A 23,286-nucleotide genomic window follows, 5' to 3' on the forward strand; every position below is an offset into this window, starting at 1 on the left:
CACCGCCGGGAGAAACCCGTTTGGCATCTGGTGCCAGAGTGTGTTTGTGTGTTTGCGAAGGTAAGGCACTCTTGCGGTCTTCTCTGAGTTCCTTATTCAGTCTTTCCCTCCTCTCTTTCTTCTTCTTCAGAGTTGGGTGCGGAGAAAATGCTTCCCAAAATTTCTTTCCCAGTTCTTAAGAAGGACTCTGCCACCCTTCTTTGCTCAGCTGGGGGAAAATGGTCATGGTAGTACGATTCTCCCTTCGTCTGCCAAAGGGAACCATCCTCACTTTTCTTTCCTGGGATGTCAAGTTCTGATATAAAATCGAATGGCAAAGCATTCAGGGCTGCCCGAGTAACTTTGGAAAAGTAAAAAAAAAAAAAGAGGGACTAACAAACAGCCGAGGGGAAATTTCTACATTGCGATGATTTCTTTTGAGATTAAAGTTACTGTCTCCCTAAGCAAAAATATTATTATGCATCCGTGTTCTCTTTTTTTTTCTGAGCATGTCCAATAGAAATCTGTACGTTTCTTTCTGTCTTTGTTTATGAGTGTATATTTTAATTCCATTTATATCCCACCCTTCTCCGAAGACTCAGGGCGACTTACAAGCTTAGCAGTAGCCTTCATTCTATGTATATGCCTGCTTATTAGGGCTTTCACACACACCCCCAAGCGGCATTATTACAAAGTCAGCTTAATTGCCCCCAACAATCTGGGTGATCCTGCATACATGCGTGCAGCGCAGAACTGTCAGACAGGCTATAACCAATTTTAAGTCTGTTTACTTCGAAGTAATGCCTACTGACATGCTCTTTAGTCACTATGAATAGGATTGAAATACCACGAAACATCTTTAATAGAGATTTGACCTAAGGAAAGGTCCCCTGTCAAACTATAGAGACCATATCTTGGCCTAGTATCTGATTTTTTTAAAAAAATATAAAGGACACTGTGCTTCAGTGGTTACATGGCCTAGACGTTGGTGTTTGAACATAGATTTTTTTAACATTTATATTTTATTGTGCTTTGCTAATCTAGGTGAAATGTTAATATATGTTGCTCGTCCAGGTATGACATGCCATATGCTAAATACACAAAGGAAAGAAACACTCTATTTTGGTAGTATCATCAGGACCTCCATCATTTATTTCTGAGGAACATGATCCAAGCCCCACAAAAATCTGTGAGAGGGCAAAAGAATGAATTGTCCACTTGATTATAGGTATAATTAGCGTGCATCATATTAATGTGTTCTCCTTTATGTTCTTTTTCATTGCTTCTTTCATTGTTCCATTATCCTGCCTCTGTTCCATTTACATTCTTTTCATTTCTTTCTTTTTTATTGTCGCAAGCCACCTAGCATAGCCCCACAGTGAAATAGGTGGCAAATAAATTCAATAAGTAAATAAATAAATTCGATAAATTCAATAAATAAATATCCAGCTTAGCTCTCCACTCCATTGAAAGTAAACTTTTTGGAAGAACAGATAAGAATAGTTTATAATTCTTGTGCCTGGAATATTGTGTAGAACTTTCAATATTGGTAAATCCCCTTAAGGATTTTTTAAAAAAGAAACGGAAGAAAAAGAGAAAGTGGCATGTAACCTTTATTTATTTAATTTATTTAAAAGACTGACATGGCCACCCAACATAAGCAACTCTGAGTGGCTCACAACAAATATATGGAATTATTTATCTGGGAAATGCCTCATTAAACTGTGAAATATTATTTAAGCTGTCACAGATAAGGAAGGTTTTGTAGAGGTGGATTGACATCAGGAAATTAAATAAGGCAGTGATGATATATCATACTCAAGATATGCAGGGCTTTTTTGTCATAGAATGCTCAGAACGGAGTTCCGGCACCTTTTTTTGGATGGAACCTTGTAGGGTAGGCAAGGCGGGTTGTATGACATGTGTGAGTTCCGGCACCTTTTTCTTTTACAAAAAAAAGCACTGAAGATATGTATTTGTTATAGAATTTGACGGTGCATTGTTCTTTACATAAAAGTAATGTCCGTTGTGCAGTTACGTTTCCTCTCCTAACTGCATATGAGAGTATAATCTTAACTTGTTATCACTAAGTTATTTCAGAAATACAGAACTAACCCTCTTATTTTTCTCCATTTTCTATGTGGTTGCAAAAGAGTTGAGAGCTTTTATCAAGGAAAACACACACGGTTAAAGTGGATGGTTTAACCAAGTTTCAGACTCCAGTTACATGGCACAGTTTCAATTTACTACAACGGGTTAAGCCGTGCTTCTCTTAACCATGGCTTATTGGATGAGCTTCCATGGTACATAAAGGCAAATTCTGGGTCAAGATACTGTACCTCAGGGGATTGTGAGCATCTAGAGACAATTTAAAAACAAAACAAAACACTCGAATCATTTCACATAGCCGATGGGAAACTCTTCATTTTTGATCCAGGTTTTTTTTTCTTTACTTCAAAGGCCAGTGGATGGTTCTTGAAAGCATGCAAATCTCAGTCATAAATAGTTTCAAATTTAATGATTAAAAAAATGTGCCTCTCCCTCTCTATTTTGCTCAACCCTGATCTCAGTAAAATCATTGGTTTTTTCCCATTGGACTCTCACAAACTCATATATGATCTCAAAGGGTTCTTGCTACTTAAGGGCCCTTATATATAAAGCTCACGGTTCTCCACCTTTTCCTCTGTGTGCATTAATCCACTCTCAGGGAATTTTTGTGTGTGTGCGTGTATTGCCACGTCATCCTCACCCCTGGCCACATGCGTCCCCATGTTTGGATGAGATTACAATGGCTTTGTAGAATTGTAACTTCATTGAGTGAACCCATTGTTCACTGTGGGGCACTTTTGCTGGAAACTGGAAGGAAACCCTGGTTTTCATCAAAGACATTGTAAATTGTGGTCACGCAAGCAACTATAAGTGTGGACCAGTTGTCAAGTCTAGTTGCCTGGATGGGGTCGGGGTGGGGAGTTTGGCTGTCGGAACTTTGGAACTGAGTTGTAAGTACCTTTTCGGAGACTCAGTTGTAACTTTGAATGGTTGCTAAATGACCAGTTGCAAGTTGAGGACTATCTGTATCGCTCAGCTCCTTCTGTCTTACAGAACAGGAAGATGAGGACTTGACTTACAATCGTTCATTTAGTGACTGTTTGAAGTTACCACGGCAGTGAAAAATGTGACTTTTGACCGTTTTTCACAGTTACGACCTTTGCCGAGCCCACACAATCATGTGATGAAAACTTGAATACTTAGTAACTGGCATGTTCTTATGACGGTTGCAGTGTCCCCTTTTGCGGACCTTCGGACGAGCGAAGTCAATCGGGAAGCCAGATTCACTTAACAACCGTGTTACTAATTCAACAAGGGCAGAGATTAACAACTGTGGCAAGAAAGGTCACAAAATGGGGCAAAACCCACTTACTAACCGTCTCGCTTAGCAACAGAAATTTTGGACTTAATTGTGGTCATAGGTCAAGGACGCTCTCTTGAGGACCTTGAAGGAAATATGGGATGTATAGGCACCAAAGAGAAAGCAAGGTACAACACTGGACTCTCTAGGAATTTAAGCGTGAATCTTTATCTGACGGTATTGTAAAGCTTTGCTCTGCTTTGTTTTGCAACAGTGCCGTCGTTCCAGACGAAGCAATGAAGATTGCATTCTGTGGCAATGACAACATTTCTGCTTATAACATGAGCGATGGATTCGTAAGAAATGTCTGCTTTCTGGATGCCCTCAATTTGGTGCCTCATGTGTTCCTCTTATTCATCACATTTCCTATATTGTTTATTGGTAAGTAATGCCACAACCATCATTTTCCAGTTTGTATAGTTTAAATCTTGTAAACAAATAAACCAACCAACCTTTCTCCCTCCCTCCCTCCCTCCCTCCCTCCCTCCCTTCCACCTTCCATTCCTCCCTCCCTCCCTTCCTTCTTTCACTCCTTCCTTCCTTCCTTCCTTCCTTCCTTCCTTCCTTCCTTCCTTCCCTCTCTCCCTGCCTCCTTCCATTCCTCCCTCCCTTCCTTCCTTCTTCCACTCCCTCCTTTTTCCTTCCTTCCTTCCTTCCTTCCATTCCTCCCTCCCTCCTTCCTTCCTTCCTTCTTTCCTTCTCTCCCTTCCTCCTTCCATTCCTCCCTCCCTCCCTCCCTCCCTTCCTTCCTCCTTCCATTCCTCCCTCCCTCCCTCCCTCCCTCCCTCCCTCCCTTCCTTCCTTCCTTCCTTCCTTCCTTCCCTCTCTCCCTTCCTCCTTCCATTCCTCCCTCCCTCCTTCCTTCCTTCCTTCCTTCTTTCCTTCTCTCCCTTCCTCCTTCCATTCCTCCCTCCCTCCCTCCCTCCCTCCCTTCCTCCCTCCCTTCCTTCCTTCCTTCCTTCCTTCCTTCCTTCCTTCCTTCCTTCCTCCTTCCATTCCTCCCTCCCTCCCTCCCTCCCTCCCTCCCTTCCTTCCTTCCTTCCTTCCTTCCTTCCTCCTTCCATTCCTCCCTCCCTCCCTTCCTCCCTCCCTCCCTCCCTTCCTTCCTTCCTTCCTTCCTTCCTTCCTTCCTCCCTCCCTCCCTCCCTCCCTCCCTTCCTCCTTCCATTTCTCCCTCCCTTCCTTCTTTCACTCTCTCCCTTTTCCTCCCTCCCTCCCTCCCTCCCTCCCATCCATCCATCCATCCATCCATCCATCCATCCATCCATCCATCCAAATCTATCTCATTTTCCCTCCATTTCTGATTTCTTTTTAATCCTTATATTTGTTTAATCCCATATCCATGTCACTTAATATTTTTTTAAAGAAAAGGGTAGTTGAAAAAGTTTACACGTTTCTCCTAATCTACAAATGTTTGATTGTTTTTCTTTGTATACATACTGACTACTTGCACTCCCCCCCCCCCAATATAAGGCATTTTTAGTCCTTTTTGCTGATATATACATTTATACAAGCATTTTCTCTTGGTCGATATCCTTTTCTTGTATTTTTTAAAAAAATATTTAACTATATCCACAAGTGCAGGTCCGTGCTGTCTGTTTATAAATCCATTCAGGCTCTTGTATTGATTTAAAACTGAATTAGGCTATCCTGCAGAATCTAAATGAATTTTCCCATTAACCTTAACAACTTGAGCATTTGAACTGTTTACAGAACAATGCACAATCACTATTTTAAAGCAAACATACCAGAACACATCACCCCATTCACCCAGATTCGGAGATAGAGAACGCTCCATTTTAATTCTTTTTTCTTTTCTTCCTGAGGAACAAATGCTTATGAAGTCAACAGACGCAAAGTCCCAACAAGCTGAAGTAGAAACAAAAAGGCAGCATCAACAGGTGTAGGAAAAGAAAGATTTCAAAGCAGCTTAAAGGAGCAAAACAATCTTGTTTGTAGGAACGTTCAAGAGAGGCCATATCCTTAAAATACCATGAGCTCTGGTGGCTCAGTGGTTGGAATGCAGCATTGCAGACAAACTCTGCCCACTACCAGGAGTTCGATCCTGACCGATTCAAAGGTTGACTTAGCCTTCCATCCTTCCGAGGCTGGTAGAATGAGGATCCAGATCATGTTTCGGGTGTTCAGCAACTAGCCTGCATTTATGCCATTTGCAGCACCCCACAGTCATGTGATCACGGTTTATTTCTTCTTCTTTTTTGCTAGAAACTGACATTTACTTCTGGTTTCTTGCAAAAAAAACAGACAATGGATTTTCTTAATGACCACCACAGGAAAAGTGATAAAATCGGGCACAATTTACTGCCATAATTCTGGGCTCAATTATCATCATTAACTCAAAGACTACCTATATGTACAAAAGGAGGAAATATGGGTCTTGATGATGTGATGTCACTTTTGTCATGAGGGATTCTGCAGATACTTTGGAAGCAATAAAAAAAAAAATCTGAAAACGTTCAGGAGTCACTGAATATTAAGATTCAGGTGGAAAACTGAAAATAATAGGGCAAAATGGGGTTTCCTGGGAATATTTTATTACTTTTTTAATTGTATCCCACCTATATTATTTTTTACAAATAACTCAAACATACCCAACACACTTTCCTTCTCCTGTTTTCCCCCACAATAGCAACCCTGTGAGGTGGTTTGTACTGAGACAGAGTGACTGCCCCAAGGTCATCTAGCTGGCTTTCATACCTAAGAAGGAACTAGAATTCATAATCGCCTAGTAATTGGCCCAAAGTCACCCAGCCAGCTTTCATGCCTAAGGCGGGACTAGAATTCACCATCTCCTGGAAATTGGCCCAAAGTCACCCTACCAGCTTTAATGCCTAAGGTGGGACTAGAACTCACTATCTCCTGGTGATTGACCCAAAGTCACCCAGTCAGATTTCATGCCTAAGAAGGAACTAGAACTCATCGTCTCCTGGTGATTGGCCCAAGTCACCCAGCCAACTTTCATGGCTAAGGCAGGACTAGAACTCACCATTTTCTGGTGAGTGGCCCAAAGTTACCCAGCCAGCTTTCATGGATAAGGCGGGACTAGAACTCACGGTCTCCTAGTTTCTAGCCTAATGCATTAACCACTAGAACAAACTGGCTTTTATGCCAACCTAACTGAAATATTGATCCCTTATTTTGCTTTTCAGCTTCAACCCCTGACTTTCTACAACTCTTTAACTGGATTTTTTATTTTAGGATGGGGAAGCCAAAGTTCCAAAGTCCAAATCCATCACAACACATGGCTACACTTCCCTGGGCACAACATGCGGTGGATTCTGACATTCACTCTCCTTTTTGTCCATGTGTGTGAAATCGGCGAGGGCATCGTTTCAGATTCGTAAGTGCTGGGCAAGGGGACCCAAAGCCAAGCAAATGGTGGCGCCCCGAGATTGGCCATGAGCTCCAAAACTTTCCCATGGAGCTACTTTATCCTTTCAAAAGCACCTTCTCATAATGCTTGGTCTTGTATTTAATAGATTTTATTAAATTTAATTATTAATAGATTCAAAAGCACGGGTGTCAAACTCGCTGCGTCACGTGACGTGTCACAATGTATCATGACTTTTTTCGCATTGCCAGAGCTGGGGTGGGTGCGGCCTCCACATGATACAACCATCCCACGGTCCGGCAGTTTGACACTCCTGCTCAAAAGCAAAGAAGGCTGCATATATAATGCATGGATAACATTTATGGGCAGCTTCTGAAGCCAATTGTGCATTTTTGCCAGGATTGTTGTGAAGAGCCTAAGAAAAGATTCAGCTACCTTAAAAAGCAACAGACAGATGCAGTCAAGAGTCTGCATGCATCCTTTTGCCTTGGAAACCAAAACATTACATAATCCAAATATTTAATTTTAGTTTTATCTGGTGATATATTGATTTATTTGATTCATATAAGCACTAAGTGCTAACTTTAAACTGTTGCTGTTGTTCTGTCCCAGCCTATGTGAGTCCTTGTTATGCTCACAAGGAGAAACCCCTCTTCCAAGGAACTGCAATAAAAAACCAACCCCTTTTATTCTCACAGACATGAGTCAATGTCCAAGGCAAACAAACACAGTTCACAGAAATTCGATCCTCAACATGAACAGTTGCCTTTGGCAACCAGCACCTCCCACACCTTCCCTTTTATAATTCAGCCAAGGTGTGGCGTCCTAATGCCTTCTCCTTTGCCTTTGGAGCCGCCCCATTGCATTCTTTCCTACTCGCTTCTCTTTCCTGCACATTCGTGCATCCTGGATTTCTCCCAGCTGCGCTTCATCACTGTCCAATTCAGGCTCCCAGCATAGCTGTGTCTCAGCCTGAGTGCAGGTAGAGGGGCCAGGCTCCTCATCCGACTATAAGTGTTGGAGCTCTTCATAGCCTTCCTCTGACTCTAATGTCACTCCAGGCCCCTCCTCCTCCTCCTCATCTGATTCCTCAGACTCAGCTGCCGGATCCACTGGCTGGTGAGGAATCACAACAGCTGTGCAGTTGGCCACTGCAAATGTCTCAGTATTGCTTCAGGAGATTTTGAAGATCAAGTCTACAAATGCAGTACAGAGGTTAGTTTGGAATGAGATGCTTCTGAGATGGACTATAAGGTCCATCTCTTGAGCATCTCTGCACTGAACTGCAGCCATGGCTTTGACATCCACCTTGGTTCCTTTACAGAAAATTGCCGTCGTGCCATCTACACCTCTTCCTGCCTGCTATAATGGGTTTTGTAGCAGCTACAACTTCCATAGTGTACTACCACAATATTGAGACATCAAATTTTCCAAAATTACTTTTGGGTGAGTCCTTTTTTTAAAAAAAAGTCTGCATTCAAAAATGTCAATCTGCTAAAGCAGAGGAAGAAATATTTGCTTCCTTGACATATTTAAGTGATGGATTGTAAAGGATTATTGACCTCTTTTCATGCTTAAGTGGATCAGTGTAGACTGAGGTTAGTGTGCAGGGGCTCCCCGATGTATGAACACAATTGGGATCAGAATCTCAATCTTTGAGCAAAACATTTATTGATGTCATATGACTGCTCTGCTCAACAACCACAATCCCAGCACTCCCAACTGTGGTTGTTAATTGATTGTATGGGTTGTTAAGCAAATGGAGTCCCAGGTAAGGAGCATGTGGTGCCTTGTGGGGTGGGGAGGAGGAAGACATTGGGAGATTTCGCTCAGGAACTGAAAATCCTCCATGCTTATTTATTTCCCAAGTCCAGAATAAGAGGGAAAATATGATACTTAAAATTAGTATAATAATCTAAATAAAGAAAACTAACTGTATAACAGACATGTCAAACTCACGACGTCACGTCACGTCGCGCAACATATCGGACCTTTTTCTCCATTGCCAGCAATGGGGTGGACGTAGTTTTGGAATGACGCGTCCGGCCTGTGGGCCGGCAGTTTGACACCCCTGCTGTATAAGTAATGTAGAAATTAAAACAGGGAAGGAATTTAAAATGCTTATGTGACATTATATAGCCTTTGAAGTCCAGAAAGTAGCAGTCAGTGAAACAGCTAGCATTCTGAAGTTGTGGCTGCTCCGTCACTGGAGGAGTTTAAGAAGAGATTAGACAACCATTTGTTTGAAATGGTCTAAGTCTCCTGCTTGAGCACAGGGTTGGACTAGAACAGTGGTCTCCAACCTTTCTGGCTTGGTGGACCATCGGAGGCGACAATGGCGGAAGGGAGAGAGGAGATGGTTTTGTGTGCATGTGCTCCTTTCATAAAATGGCTTGCCCACCACTTCTGTGACCCAGTTCTAAATGGGCTGTGGCCAGGTATGGGCTATGGACTAGGGGTTGGGGACCCCTGGACTAGAAGACCTCCAAGGTCCCTTCCAACTTTGTTATTTTGTTATTCTGGTCTGAATAGCTTTAGCATTGGCCAGGGACAAATCGTCCATTGTACGTGATCCATCAAGATTGTGACATACCGGTAAATGTGCCAATCTTGATGGATCCTCCCTCCATCCTGCTTGAAATCCAAGCAGGATTTTCAGCCCCTGAACTTTGAGATACTTCCATGCTCCTTCCACCAAGCTCCCAAGAGTCTCCTCCACCCCCAACCCCACCTGAGGCACCCTGCCACTTTATCATGCCAACTCTCCACCGTCTCCTTGGATTTTGACTCCCTCTCATCTCTGGAGATTGGCTGAAAGAGCTGGCTGAAAGAGCTGCCTACCTAAGGAGTTCAGGTCCTCTCAATGCATGGAAAGGAAGTCCTTTGGTGAGGTACAGTAAAGGAGTTGAAATCTTCCACAAAAGGAGTTTTTAATGGAGACACAAAAGGAGCTCCAAACTGGGTGTCCCCCAGGCAATGATGATGTCACAAGTTTGATGATCCTGTCACCATGGAAGTGCTTTGGTGATTCTGACACAGAAGTATAGTATAGCTCCTTTTGGGAGGCAGCTCTTTCAGCCAGCCCCCAGGGACAGAAGGGTGTCCTCTTTGCAGGTGGCGGTATCTTGCTTCCCTGCTGGCTTCCCCAGTGATGTATTGGGGAAGCCAGCAGAGAACATTGCAAATCATTGTCACATGATCATAGGTCACTTGGCAACTGATCATAAGTGCAAACAGGTTGCTTAAAACTCAGAGCATAACCACATGACTGCAGGAGTAGTGTTGCAACATTTTCCGATGGCTGGAAGTGCTTTACGGATGTAAAGCACTCTTAAACAGCAGTCTAATCAAGGGACTACCAAGAACACTTCCATCAACAAGGACAAGGCAAGCCACTTGTATATAAACAGGGAGGAAAACCTACCTCCTTTCTAGCGCTGATATTATTATTTAGTTGGGTAATGAAATGTCTGGAAGAAAACAGCCAACTTCAGGGGCACCAAGGACCACTCAGTCTAATTTTTCCCAGTTCAACTTTCTTTGGATTATGGCATATTCAGTTGCTTGATTAGAGAATCAATGTTGCATGCATGGAATTGAAGGCTACATATTTCTTTTGATGCCACAGCTCTTTTTTTGTACTGGATCATGGCCTTTGTCACCAAAACTATCAAGCTGGTCAGATATTGCCAAGATGAAATCTATTTTGGTCAGCTGCGTTTCTGCATCACTGGGATGATGGTGGTGCTTTATGGGTTGTTAATGGCTGTGGAGCTCAACGTGATACGTGTTCGGGTAAGGATGTGTTGTTCCTCAATATTCAATATTGTTCCTCAACAGTCACTGGCAAATGGGGAAAATTAATCCAGTCCTTCCCAACCAGCATTCTTGAAATGTCTTTTGGCCATACGCCCAGTGTTGGCTGGGAATTTTTGGATTTGAAGTCTGGAGAATGCCCGGTTGAAGACGGCTGATTTAGCCCTTGCTAAAAGCTGATTGTTCTGTTTTTCAGATTTTGGGATATTCGTCTTTTTTTTTAAGCTATCTCACAGAGAATAATTAGTGGTGCCTTGGACAGGGTTTCACAAACACACCTTTCCCAATTCCTTAGTATTTATTTTGTTTGGACCCTCTGTTAGAATCTGATTCTTCCACTTATATGCTTACAAACCCTGTTTGGCCAGAAGTCAGACATCCGCCCTGGGCATCAAACTGCTAGCTAGATGATGATGATGATGATGATGATGATTCAGATGCAAAAATAATTTGGTTGTCTTTGAGCGCTGAGCACCTTTATTAGAGTGGATATGGGTGCCCTATTGATTGATTTATATTTATTTTTATCCCACTTTTACTATTTTCATAAATAACGGAAGAGGGCAAAAATATCTAACACTTCCTCCTCCTATACAATAATCCTGTGACCTGGGTTGGGCTGAGAGAGAGAGTGATTGGCCCAGCCAGTCAGCTTTCATGCCTAAGGCGGGTCTAGAACTCACAGTCTCCAGGTGACTGGCCAGAGAGCTTTCATGCCTACGGTGGGACTAGAACTCACAGTCTCCCAGTTTCTAGCCTGGTGCCTTCACCACCAGATCAAACAGGCTCTGGGCCGCCTTTCAAGTAGCAAAATATCTTTTCAGGGCAAGCTAATTTTAAAGACTATGCTGTTCTCTATGTCTTATCCCCAGAAATACGTATTTTTCTCAAGCCCTCAAAAAGTAAAGCCACCTGAAGACCTCCAGGATCTGGGTGTGAGATTCCTTCAGCCCTTTGTCAACTTGCTGTCCAAGGCAACTTATTGGTGGATGAACCCCCTGATCATGTCAGCTCACAAAAAACCCATTGACCTGAAAGCGATAGGCAAGCTGCCCATTGCAATGAGGGCACTTACCAACTACGTCTGCTTGAAAGATGCCTATGAGGAGCAGAAGGTAATTGCTTGTTTAATTATGTAATAATTGTTAAATTGTATTTTTGTAATCAGTGGGTTAGGACGCTGAGCTTGTCGATCAGAAGGTCGACAGTTTGGCGGGTCGAATCCCGAGTGCCGCGTAGCAGAGTGAGCGCCTGATACTCGTCCTAGCTTCTGCCAACCTAGCAGTTTGAAAGCACGTAAAAATGCAAGTAGAAAAATAGGGACCACTACGGTGGGAAGGTAACAGCGTTCCGTGCGCCTTTGGCATCTAGGCATGCTGGCCACATGACCACGGAGACATCCTCGGACAAGCGCTGGCTCTTCGGCTTTGAAACGGAGATGAGCACCGCCCCATAGAGTCGGAAACGACTAGCACGCATGTGCGGGGGAACCTTTACCTTTACCTTTAATATTTATATAATTCAAGTGTTGTAACTCTGAAAGACTACTTGGCTGAGATGAATGGAAGTTATCACTCAATCAAACTTGGCAAACCTTTGTCTGAAATGCTTTTATGTTTTTGTTTACCTGGGTATAAAAAGAGAGGAAGGAAAAACAATGTTATCACTGACAATGGGCATTTTTAGTCTTTAATAATAACAATAACAATAACAACTAACAACAATAACAACAAACAACAACAACAACAACAACAACAACAACAATAACAATAACAATAACAATAACAATAACAATAATAATAATAATAATAATAATAATAATAATAATAATAATAATAATAATAATAATAATAATAGATCTTTTACTCTTTCTTCATTATTCTGAGGTTGGATTGGTTCCCTCATGCCTACTCTGGGCATTAAATTTAAATTTAAATTTATGACTGTTTTTCGTACTTACAAAGGCTAAAAAGGTAATGGCAAGCACCCACAGGGGACAATATTTGTAGCACAAGGTTGTCACCCTCTGAGCTTAGCTATTTTCTTGCAGACATTTTATTATACTGAACTGGTAGCACCATCAGAGCCACACTGAACAGTGCTATGCTGATGATGTTACCTAGCCAGGTAATGAAACATCTGGAAGAAAACAACCAAGCTTAGAGAGCACCAAGGACTCCACAATATTGCAAATAACCTAACTCTGTTACATGGAGGGCTCTAAAGCTGACAACCAGCACCTTGAATTGCAGCCAGAAAGCAACTGGGCCCTAGTGCTGATCCAGCAGGAGTTGTGTGATTCGGATGAGCCATGGAGCATGCAAAACTGAGTATTCTGGACCAGTTACAGCTTCTGGATTGTCTTCAAGGGCTCCTCCTTGTAACAGGCATAGATGACCACCCTGCTTGTAACTGGTTGTTTGCATAGCTAGCAAATTATTTTTAAAAGAAAAGCTTTGCATTTGCTTATTATTAGTTTTAATTATTAGGAGGGCACGTTGGCTCCATGGTTAAAGACACTGAGCTTGTCAGCTGGAAAGTCAACAGCTGCGCAATGGGTTGAGGTTCCCATTCCTTGTTCCCAGCTCCTGCCCATCTCACAGTCTGAGAGTCTGCAAATGCGAGTAGATCCGTGGTGGCGAACCTATGGCACACGTGCCACAGGTGGCATGCAGAGCCCTCTCTGTGGGCACACGCGCCGTCGCCCCAGTCCTAGGCCTTCAGCTGGGTTTTATAAAACCTTTTTGCTCTAGGCCTCTGCTGCCATGTGCAAAAAAAAAAGGTTCAATCAATCAATTTCAACTTCTTGCGGGGAAAAAAAAGATCTCGCAAAGTTGGAATTGATTGATTGAACTTTTTAGTCCCACCCAGTCTGCCGTTACCACCGCAGCCACGCCCACCCAATGGGCCACACCCACCCAATGGGCCACGCCCACCTGGCACCCGACGATACATAAGTGGGTTTTGGGTTGCAGTTTGGGCACTCGGTCTCTAAAAGGTTCGCCATCACTGGAGTAGATGAATAGGTACCACTTCAGTGGGAAGGTAATAGCGCTCTGTGTGCCTCGCTACACAGGGGAAACCTTGATCTTTGAATGATTAATAATTAAAAGATAATAATTGTTATAATTATTAATAATAAAAATAATAATTAATGATTGTTATTAAATCATGATTTGTTGGATTCCCCCCTACTTTTTTTCCCCCCCAGAAAAAAGTGGCTGATCATCCCAACCGTACTCCTTCCATCTGGTTAGCGATGTATCGGGCTTTTGGGCGCCCCATTCTTCTCAGCAGCACCTTCCGCTATTTAGCAGACCTTCTAGGGTTTGCTGGACCACTTTGCATTTCTGGCATCATTACCACTTTATCTGCAAACCCCGATAAGGACAATTCTACATCCAGCAATACCACCAATGTAAGTTAACCATTCCGGCAGGTGTAATCACCTAGACCAGGGCTTTTCAACCAGTGGTACGGGTACCACCTGTGGTACATTGGTACCTGCCAGGTGGCACGCGACCATCCTAGAAAAGTGGGAAGGGGAATGAGATTCAAGGTGCTGGTGATGACCTATAAAGCCCTAAATGGCGAGGGCCCGGGATATTTGAGGGAACACCTGCTGCCAGCATCAAGTTCCCTTCGTCCAGTGCGCTCCCACAGGGAGGGTCTCCTCAGGGTGCCACCGGTTAAAGACTGCCGGCGGGTAACACCCAGGGGTAGGGCCTTCTCAGTGGGTGCGCCTGCCCTGTGGAACCAGCTGCCTGTGGAGCTTAGGACTGCCCCCACCCTCCGTTCTTTCCGCCGGGACCTGAAGACCTGGCTCTTCAAGCTCTCTGGCCCAGGCTGAGAATATTTTTAATTGTAATTTTAACTGGGTTTTAATTTTCTCAGGGTTCTATTTAATTTCTTTTAATTTGTTTTAACGTTTGTATTGACTGTTTTTTAAATGCCCTGTAAACCGCCCTGAGTCCTTCGGGAAAGGGCGGTATATAAATCTAATAATAATAATAATAATAATAATAATAATAATAATAATGGCAGCACCGCACAAGCCTGAGCAGGGGGTTGGACTAGAAGACCTCAAAGGTCCCTTCCAAATCTATTATGCCAATCCTCAACAGAAATGCTCACAACAATGAAAACCTCGGACAGGAGGAAGAGCGCCGCCAGGCAGGTGGGCAGGTGTCTTGCTCGGCTGTGGCTTGGGGGGCACTTTTTTCAGTGCCATTGTAACTTTGAACAGTCACTAAGCGAACTGTTGTAAGTCGAGGAATACCTGTACTTCACCACTTTTTTCCTTTTTTTCCTTTTTTTGGGGTCATCAAGTTTTTAACACCTTGCTAGGCGACTGGTGGTACTCGGCATGTTGCCATATCCTAAAAGTGGCACAACGGGTGAAAAGGTTGAAGAGCCCTGACCTAGACTATTTATTTGTCTATTTGCCTCTTGAAATTCTTAACCAGCTTTTCTTCCGCTTATCCTGTGTCTGCACATCTGTTTCTTTCACCCTGGGGAAAAGCTGGAATTACGGAATTGGGTCCACGTAATCTAGTGCAAAAGGAGGACCAGGGGTGACATGATAGCAGTGTTCCAATTTTTGAGGGGCTGCCACAAAGAAGAAGAGGTCATCTTATTTTCTAAGCGTCAAACAGCAGGGCAAGACGTTAAGGGGATGGAAACTAATCAAGGAGAGAAGCAACCTAGAACTAAGGAGAAATTTCCTGACAGTGAGGATAATTACGGTAATCAGTGGAACAGGCTGGCCTCCAGAAGGTGTGGATGTTCCAACACTGGAGTTTTTAAAGAAGAGATTGGACCACCATTTGTCTGAAATGGTGTAGGTATCCTGCTTGAGCAGGGGGTTGAACTAGAAGGACCGCCAAGGCCCTGTCTAATTTTGTTACTCAAATTTAGAATAAACCCTGCTCAAATTCAATAGGGTTCTGAAGAGACTAGCATACAGTTGCCCTGTTAATTGATTCAGATTGTCTATGTAGGTCAGGGTTGTCCAACCGTGGCCTCTTTAAGACTTATGGGCTTCAGCTCCCAGAATTCTCCAGCCAGTGAGGTCTGGGAGTTGAAGTCCACAAGTCTTAAAGTTGCTAAGTTTGGTCACCACCACCACCACCCCAATGCTCAAAATTGTTCCTGTCTCCTTTGGAGAATACTTTTAAAGTTTTGTGAAGTTGCTTCTTTCTTTTTACTCCAAAGGCATCTACAGAGCCATTCCTCACCTCAAGAGATTTCCTCAAAGACAATCATGTCTTGGCTGTTCTCCTGTTCCTGGCACTTATCCTTCAGAGGACATTCCTCCAGGCCTCCTATTATGTTACCATAGAAACTGGCATCAACCTACGAGGAGCTTTACTGGTGAATAATGACTTGATTTCGTCCACTTGTAGGTTTTGATAAGGATTGAAATTCTTCACACCTTCACTTAATTTGCTCGTTCTTAAAAATGACAGGGTAAAGCAGGATAAAAGACAGATAAAGCTATTTATACCGGGGATGTGCAATTTTCCTGGGCCGAGACCCATCTTGGCCTTTGACCAGTATCTCAGATGCTGTAGCCCACAAAACGGTGGAATAGAAAAGCTAGGATGAAAAAGAATTGAACTTACTTCATTGATGTTTCAGTATAATTAAAAATAAACTATAGTTCATATAATTACAGTCAAGTGTTTTATCCAGCACACTGGTATAGGCCATTTTGGATGAAAGGTGGGATTCGTATCTAATAATCTAATAAATAAACTTAATTAATTGTAAGACATGCTGAGTAAGAGCACTCTAGTGCTCTTGACGAAGCACAATAAAAGAGGAGATAGAATTGGTTACCCAGTTCTACAATATAGCATGATACATGACAGGAGTGGTAATAGAACTGATTACTTAACCTATCAACCCATACTTTCCACTATGTTGTATGAAGGTCCAACATTGGGAAGATGCAATTACTTTATAAATCAGCCTTCCACAAAATGAGGCTCTCTAGACTGGTTTGCAGATAAGTCCCAGAATTTTCAGCCCACTTCTAGGAGCGGTGATCCCAACATATGGTTCTAAAACTTTAAACTAGACCTTGATGGGTTTTCCTCTGTCTAACGAGACAAATATCATCAACTTACTTGGATGTTGTAGGGAGGTATATTTTGATAGGTAAAGGTTTCTGCTGTCCAGTCGTGACCGACTGTAGGAGGCAGTGCTGATCTCTGTTTCTTAGCCAAGTGAGCCAGCCTTGTCTGAAGACATTTCCTTGGTCATGTAGCCAGCATGATTATATGCCAAGTCTCACAGAAACACTGTTGCCTTCCTGCTGAAGTGGTACCTATTTATCTACTCACATTTTCATGTTTTCGAACTGCTTAGGAGACGGGAACTCACCCCATCAGGCAGCGCTTGGGTCTTGAACCCAGGCGGTCAACTTTCCAGCTGACAAGCTCGGCATCTTTAACCACTGAGCCGTTGCACCCCTTAACTTTTGATAATTGCTTTATAATAAATACAGGCATGAGGTTTACGTATTCCACTGCAGTCCATCCTGAGGCTCCAGTCTCCAAACTGCTCAGTTCACATCTGGGTTCTTCAAAACAGGTTGTGTTATCGTAAGACTCCATAAGCAGAAGACAACATCTAGGGAGGTTTACGCAGTACTGTCCCAGTTTCCCAAAACGGAGTAAATCAGGGCACACGAATATGGTCCTTAGAAGAAGAAGAAAAGAAAAAAAAACCTAAAAATTTGGGAATGATTTAGATTAGAGGAAAGAAAATGCGTGGGAACATCACCAAGGTTTCTCAAAGCAAAGAAGAAGATTAAAGAGATACTCTCTTAAAACATTGTAATAGATCATCTGGAAAAGCGGACTGGAATAAGATTTAGGAAAGTAGTTTTTCAAACAGCACTTAATTACACTGTGAAATTTGTTAACTTAAGATAGAATGGGTGGTTGGAACAGATTAGTGATGAATGAATTAGATAAATTCATTGGAAGCAGGTTCATTAAGGACTAACTATCCTGAGGATGCAACATTAACTTTGGTGAATCAGCATCAGGTCTGCTGGGAGCTTCAAAAAACCCCCCAAAACAATCAAGATCGTGTCCATAACTAACACTCCAGAATCAAGGAACTACCAATTCAGACAAACAATCAAACAGTAAACAGTGGCCTAATCAATAAGCCATCAAGAACACTCCCGCCAATACAGACAGGGCCAGCCACTTGTATATAAACAGAGAGCAAACTCCACTGCCTTCTAGCACTGATGATGTTACCTAGTTGGGTAATGAAATGTCTGCGTGAAAACAGCCAAGCTCGGAGAGCACCAAGGATCCCACAGTTCCATAAGTTTTGTAGTAAGGCAACACCTGTCTTTTTTCGGGCTGAGGATTGTCTTGAGCTGCTTTCTGAAATAGGGGAGACCCTCCCTCCCCAACTCTGCCTAGCCAGGATAAAAACAAAATCTGATTGCATTTTGTTAAAACCAAACGCAGTTAAAATCAAATGAATTGAGTGCAGTTCATACAACGGCATTCTCTCTTTTTTTGAATGTATTAATTATTAATATTGGATATTAATTATAGTTCAGCCGTTTTCAGAAGTCACACCAAAAGAGCTAGGGATAACCGTGGGACCTCAGCTTCTGCCCTTTTAATCTACGACTCTCCTGTGGAACTACAGCACACATGACAGTTCCTTTACATTGCAATGAGCTTGTGCGGTTTGTAATTTTTGATGCTGAAATTCCTAATACTCACTGGTGTTTTTCTTGCTTTTTTCCCCAGGCAATGATCTATAACAAAATCCTGAAGCTTTCCACATCTAATTTGTCAATGGGAGAGATGACATTGGGACAGATCAATAACCTGGTTGCCATAGAAACAAACCAACTCATGTGGTTCTTGTTCCTGTGTCCCAACTTGTGGGCTATGCCCGTTCAGGTAGAGCATCGAAGTAAGGGCCAAATTTTTGGAAGATGTAGCAGACTTAATTTTGATTGAGTGCTGTGGGGAGAGAATATATGACTGAAACTGAAGGATTTGGGGGTCCTTAAAAAGAGTCCCATCCTCACCGATACCATCAAGAACAGCAAGTTCACTTTTATCTCAGATAGTATGGAATAGGTAAAGGTAAAGGTTCCTCCGGACATGCGTGCTAGTCGTTTCCGACTCTAGGGGCCGGTGCTCATCTCCATTTCAAAGCCGAAGAGCCAGCGCTTGTCCGAGGACATCTCCGTGGTCATGTGGCCGGCATGACTAGACGCCAAAGGCGCACGGAACGCTGTTACCTTCCCACCGTAGTGGTCCCTATTTTTCTACTTGCATTTTTACGTGCTTTCGAACTGCTAGGTTGGCAGAAGCTGGGACGAGTAACAGGCACTCACTCTGTTACGCGGCACTCGGGATTCGACCCACCAAACTGCCGACCTTCTGATCAACAAGCTCAGCGTCCTAACCCACTGAGCTACCGCGTCCCTTATAGTATGGAATAAGCCAGTGTTTTAAAACCTCAGCAACTTGAAGATGTCTGGACGTCAACTCCCAGAATTCCCCAGCCAACCAGCATGCTGGGAATTGAAGTCCACACATCTTAAACTCGCCAAGGTTGAGAAACACAGGCATAAGCTACAAATTACATTAACTTTGCAATGTACTCTGGGGTTATAGTATTCAATTCTCATAATCCTCAATTAACAAACACTGTTTATGATTGAAGTGTGTACTGTAACACTCACCAGGGTGATGTGATGGTCACTGGCAACTATAACATTTAGTCCTATAATATATTTGTGTGTATCAAGTCACAAGTGATTCATAACTGTGTTTCAATTCAGAATCCTGGTGATTAGTAATAGTGTGCCCTCTAATTGGAAAAATGTACGGTTTATTGAAATATCCTCTTAAAAATGTCCTCTTATTTAAATTGTGACTTAAGATTGACAGGAATTCTAAAAACCTTAATGGAATTGAAGAGACAGGCAGAGCAGATGCTGATATATGCTGATGATATCTTTATTCCTCATCTGATTTCAGTGACACACGAGTTTATTATTCAGTCTGATTACTGTATAAACTGAAATAAATCAGATTTGATCCTAATTAAGGCAGCCCTCAACTTATGACTTTAATGAAGTCTGCCCATTACAGTTGCAAGTTGTGACAGTCATAAAATGAGTTACCCACGTAACCGACTCAGTTTTAGGACCTTTCTTGTGCAAGCTCTGTGTTTCTAGCTTCAGCTCCTACCTGCAAGGCAATAAAAATGATAAATGGCAATAGCACTTAGACTTATATCCCACTACAAAGTGCTTTTACAGCTCTCTCTAAGCGTATTGTCCCCAACAATCTGGGTCCTCATTTTATCGACCTCGGAAGGATGGAAGGCTGAGTCAGCCTTGAGCCGGTCAGGATCAAACTCCTGGCAGTGGGCAGTGAGTTAGCCTGCAATACTGCATTCTAACCACTACACCACTACAGCCTTTCTTTCCTTCCTTCCTTCCTTCCTTCCTTCCTTCCTTCCTTCCTTCCTTCCTTCCTTCCTTCCTTCCTTCCTTCCTTCCTTCCTTCCTCCCTCCCTCCCTCCCTCCCTCCCTCCCTCCCTCTTACCAATAACAGCTAGACTTATATACAATGCTCTTACAGCCCTCTCTAAGTGGTTTACAAATGTCAGCCTATTGCCCCCAACAATTGGGGTCCTCATTTTACCGACCTCGGAAGGATGGAAGGCTGAGTCAACCTTGAGCTGGCCAGGATCGATCGAACTCCTGGCAATGGAATGCAGAGCCAGCGTGCAATGCTGCATTCTAACCACCGTGGTGGCGCACAAGCTTCCCTTGTGTTGAATCCACCTCCAGGTGATTTGGTACGTATGCACATACAGCCAAAGTATTCGGGGTACCACCCCAGGAGAGAATTCCCGTCTGAAAGAAGCAGATGCTGCAACAGTTGGAGGTTCCATGGTCCATTCACACGCATGTGCTTTGCATTGTCACTTTCATATGATTTGCCCAGCTGTAATACCTAAACATTTGTTCACTTTTAAAACTAAACCATACCTAAAACATGGCAGATTTTTTCAAAGAGTGACTTTTCCTATTTCAATAGTTCCAACATCTGGAGCCGTTTCCACACCCCCAGTCAAAATCTGTGCAGATAAATGCAAACGAATAGCATTTTCTAAGTCCTTCTCCTTTCCCCTATTTTTTGTAGATTGTTATGGGAGTGATCCTGCTCTACCATTTACTGGGAAACAGTGCGGTAGTGGGAGCTGCTGTGATCTTACTGCTGGCTCCCATCCAGTATTTCATCGCAACCAAGTTGGCCGAGGCTCAAAAAAGTACTCTTGTAAGTTATTCTTGTTTCATTCTATTTTTTGTTTGAATGTGAGCTGTCAAAAGTTGTTCTTCTTGAACCAGAGCACATATGTCATTGAAATTTGTCTTACTCTCAAAATAAAGATATTCTCCATTCAAACTGATGCATACAGTACAGAATAATGAAGTTGGAAGGGACCTTGGAGGTCTTCTAGTCCAACCCCCTGCTCAAGCAGGAAACCCTATATGCCATTTCAGATAAATGGTGGTCCAATGGTGGTCCAAGGATGCTGCAAACTGGCCTAGAGACTTGGGATTTCTCCAACAATGTTCTGTCAAGAACTAACCAAGCCCAGCCTTGTTTAGATTTATCAGATTAGCCCAGATAGGTTGATGCTATTAGTTATTGTTCTTGGGTTCTGGTGGAGCAATGCTGGGTATATTTTGGGAATTGGAAAAAGGAGCCTGCATAAGCCCTGAGTCTTATAACAGAATAACAGAGTTGGAAGGGACCTTGGAGGTCATCTAGTCCAACCCCCTGCTCAGGCAGGAAGCCCTATACCATTTCATTCAAATGGCTGTCCAGTCTCTTCTTAAAAACCTCCAGTGATGGAACATCCACAGCTTCTGGAGGCAGGTTGCTCCACTGATTAATTGTTCTTAACTGTCAGGAAATTTCTCCTTAGTTCTAGGTGGCTTCTCTCCTTGGTTAGTTTCTATCCGTTGCTTCTTCTCCTGCCCTCAGAATAGCTTGACTCCCTCTTCTTTGGGGCAGCCCCTGAGATACTGGAGCACTGCTGTAATGTCACTCCTAGTCCTTCTTTTCATTAAACTAGACATCCCCAATTCCAGCAACCGTACTTTATGCGTTTTAACCTCCAGTCCCCTATACATAAAGGCTGTTTCCTCAGTCAATTCTGCCGTCGACTCCAGTACTTTTCCCCCTTTCAGAATGTCATTGGTGTCATTTTATCCTTCTGCATCTCTTTCCCTTTTATTGGAAAAAAGGATTATTCTACAGAGAGGCTGAAGAAGACCAACGAAATATTAAAAGGCATCAAGCTATTAAAGTTGTACGCCTGGGAGCACATCTTCTGTCAAAACGTGGAAGATACAAGGATGAAAGAACTGACTAGTCTCAAAACATTTGCTCTGTATACGTCTCTTTCCAGTAAGTGCCGTTGTTGTTGATATTGTAGGGCTGGTGGGTTGGCCTGCCTTATTTTTATTTTATTTATTTATTTATTTTAATTCCATTTATATCCCGCCCTTCTCCGAAGACTCAGGGCGGCTTACAAGCTTAGCAGTAGCCTTCATTCTATGTATATGCCTGCTTACTAGGGCTTTCACACCCCCCCCAAGCGGCATTATTACAAAGTCAGCTTAATTGCCCCCAACAATCTGGGTCCTCATTTTACCTACCTCGGAAGGATGGAAGGCTGAGTCAACCTTGAGCCTGGTGGGATGCGAACCTTCTTTATTTGACACTAACCGTTATCCAAAGACTAACACAGGGTGGTTTCTTTAAGGGGGTTTATAAATTTATTTTAAAAAAGAAAAGGAAAGGAAACAAGGAGAAAATTAACTCATGTTTTGGGATAGAAAGGTAATAATGTATCTCAGTCTACAGCAATATTGAGTGCAAGAGAGAGCCAGCCTGGGTGCACTAGGCCAGGGGTAGGCAACCTTGGCTCTTTTATGACTGGTGGACTTCAACTCCCAGAATTCCTGAGCCAGCCATGCTGAGGGGAAAGAGAGAGGTTTCCAAGCTGAGCCATGCTGGCTCAGGAATTCTGGGAGTTGACGTCCACGAGTCATAAAAGAGCCAAGGTTGCCTACCCCTGTCCTAGGTGATTAAACAGGGAAAAATATCTATGGCAGGGGTAGGCAACCTTGGCACTTTTATGACTCGTGGACTTCAACTCCCAGAATTCCTGAGCCAATCAGCAGGAGAGTGTGAGTTCTAGTCCTGCTTTAGTCACGAAAGACAGGACTGGCTGAGGGACTTTGGGCCTGTCCAACTCACCTCCTGGGTTGTTGTTGGAGTGGGAGGGGATAGGAGGAGGCTGTTTTGGCTGAGGAATTCTGGGAGTTGAAGTCCAAAAGTTTTAAAGTTGCCAAGTTTGGAGACCCCGGTTTAGTTTCTGAATTTGATGCTCCAGTCTTAGTTTTACAGTCCTGGGCTGCATCAGCAGAGGGATAGCATCATCACAAGAAGTGATAATGTCATGTTATACTTTAGTACTGATGCCATACTTGGGATATGGCATACAGGTCTGGTCACGATGATACAAAATAGACGTTGAAACTCTGGAAAGTGTTTAGAGAAGCCCAACAAATGATGATAAAGGGTCTGGCGGCTAAACTGTATGACGAGTGGTTTCAGGAACTAGGAACGTCTACCCTAATCATTTG

General features: G+C 43.1%; 1 protein-coding gene across 3 annotated transcripts in view; it reads left to right on the top strand.

The window, feature by feature from the left end:
* Positions 1–23,286, top strand: part of ABCC9 (ATP binding cassette subfamily C member 9) — a 94,332-nt gene continuing 71,046 nt past the window's right edge. For all 3 annotated transcript variants that reach the window (XM_081330550.1, XM_081330551.1, XM_081330552.1), the window contains exons 1-11: positions 1–60; positions 3,603–3,769; positions 6,608–6,749; positions 8,065–8,186; positions 10,369–10,535; positions 11,429–11,671; positions 13,768–13,974; positions 15,771–15,929; positions 18,344–18,499; positions 20,768–20,902; positions 21,880–22,042. In XM_081330550.1, coding sequence (XP_081186676.1) covers positions 3,625–3,769; positions 6,608–6,749; positions 8,065–8,186; positions 10,369–10,535; positions 11,429–11,671; positions 13,768–13,974; positions 15,771–15,929; positions 18,344–18,499; positions 20,768–20,902; positions 21,880–22,042 — 1,639 coding nt within the window. In that variant the 5' untranslated portion in view covers positions 1–60; positions 3,603–3,624. The remainder of the gene's footprint in view (positions 61–3,602; positions 3,770–6,607; positions 6,750–8,064; positions 8,187–10,368; positions 10,536–11,428; positions 11,672–13,767; positions 13,975–15,770; positions 15,930–18,343; positions 18,500–20,767; positions 20,903–21,879; positions 22,043–23,286) is intronic.

This window comes from Vipera berus (genome assembly GCF_964194415.1).
Source record: "Vipera berus genome assembly, chromosome: 6".
Classification (NCBI taxonomy): domain Eukaryota; kingdom Metazoa; phylum Chordata; class Lepidosauria; order Squamata; family Viperidae; genus Vipera; species Vipera berus.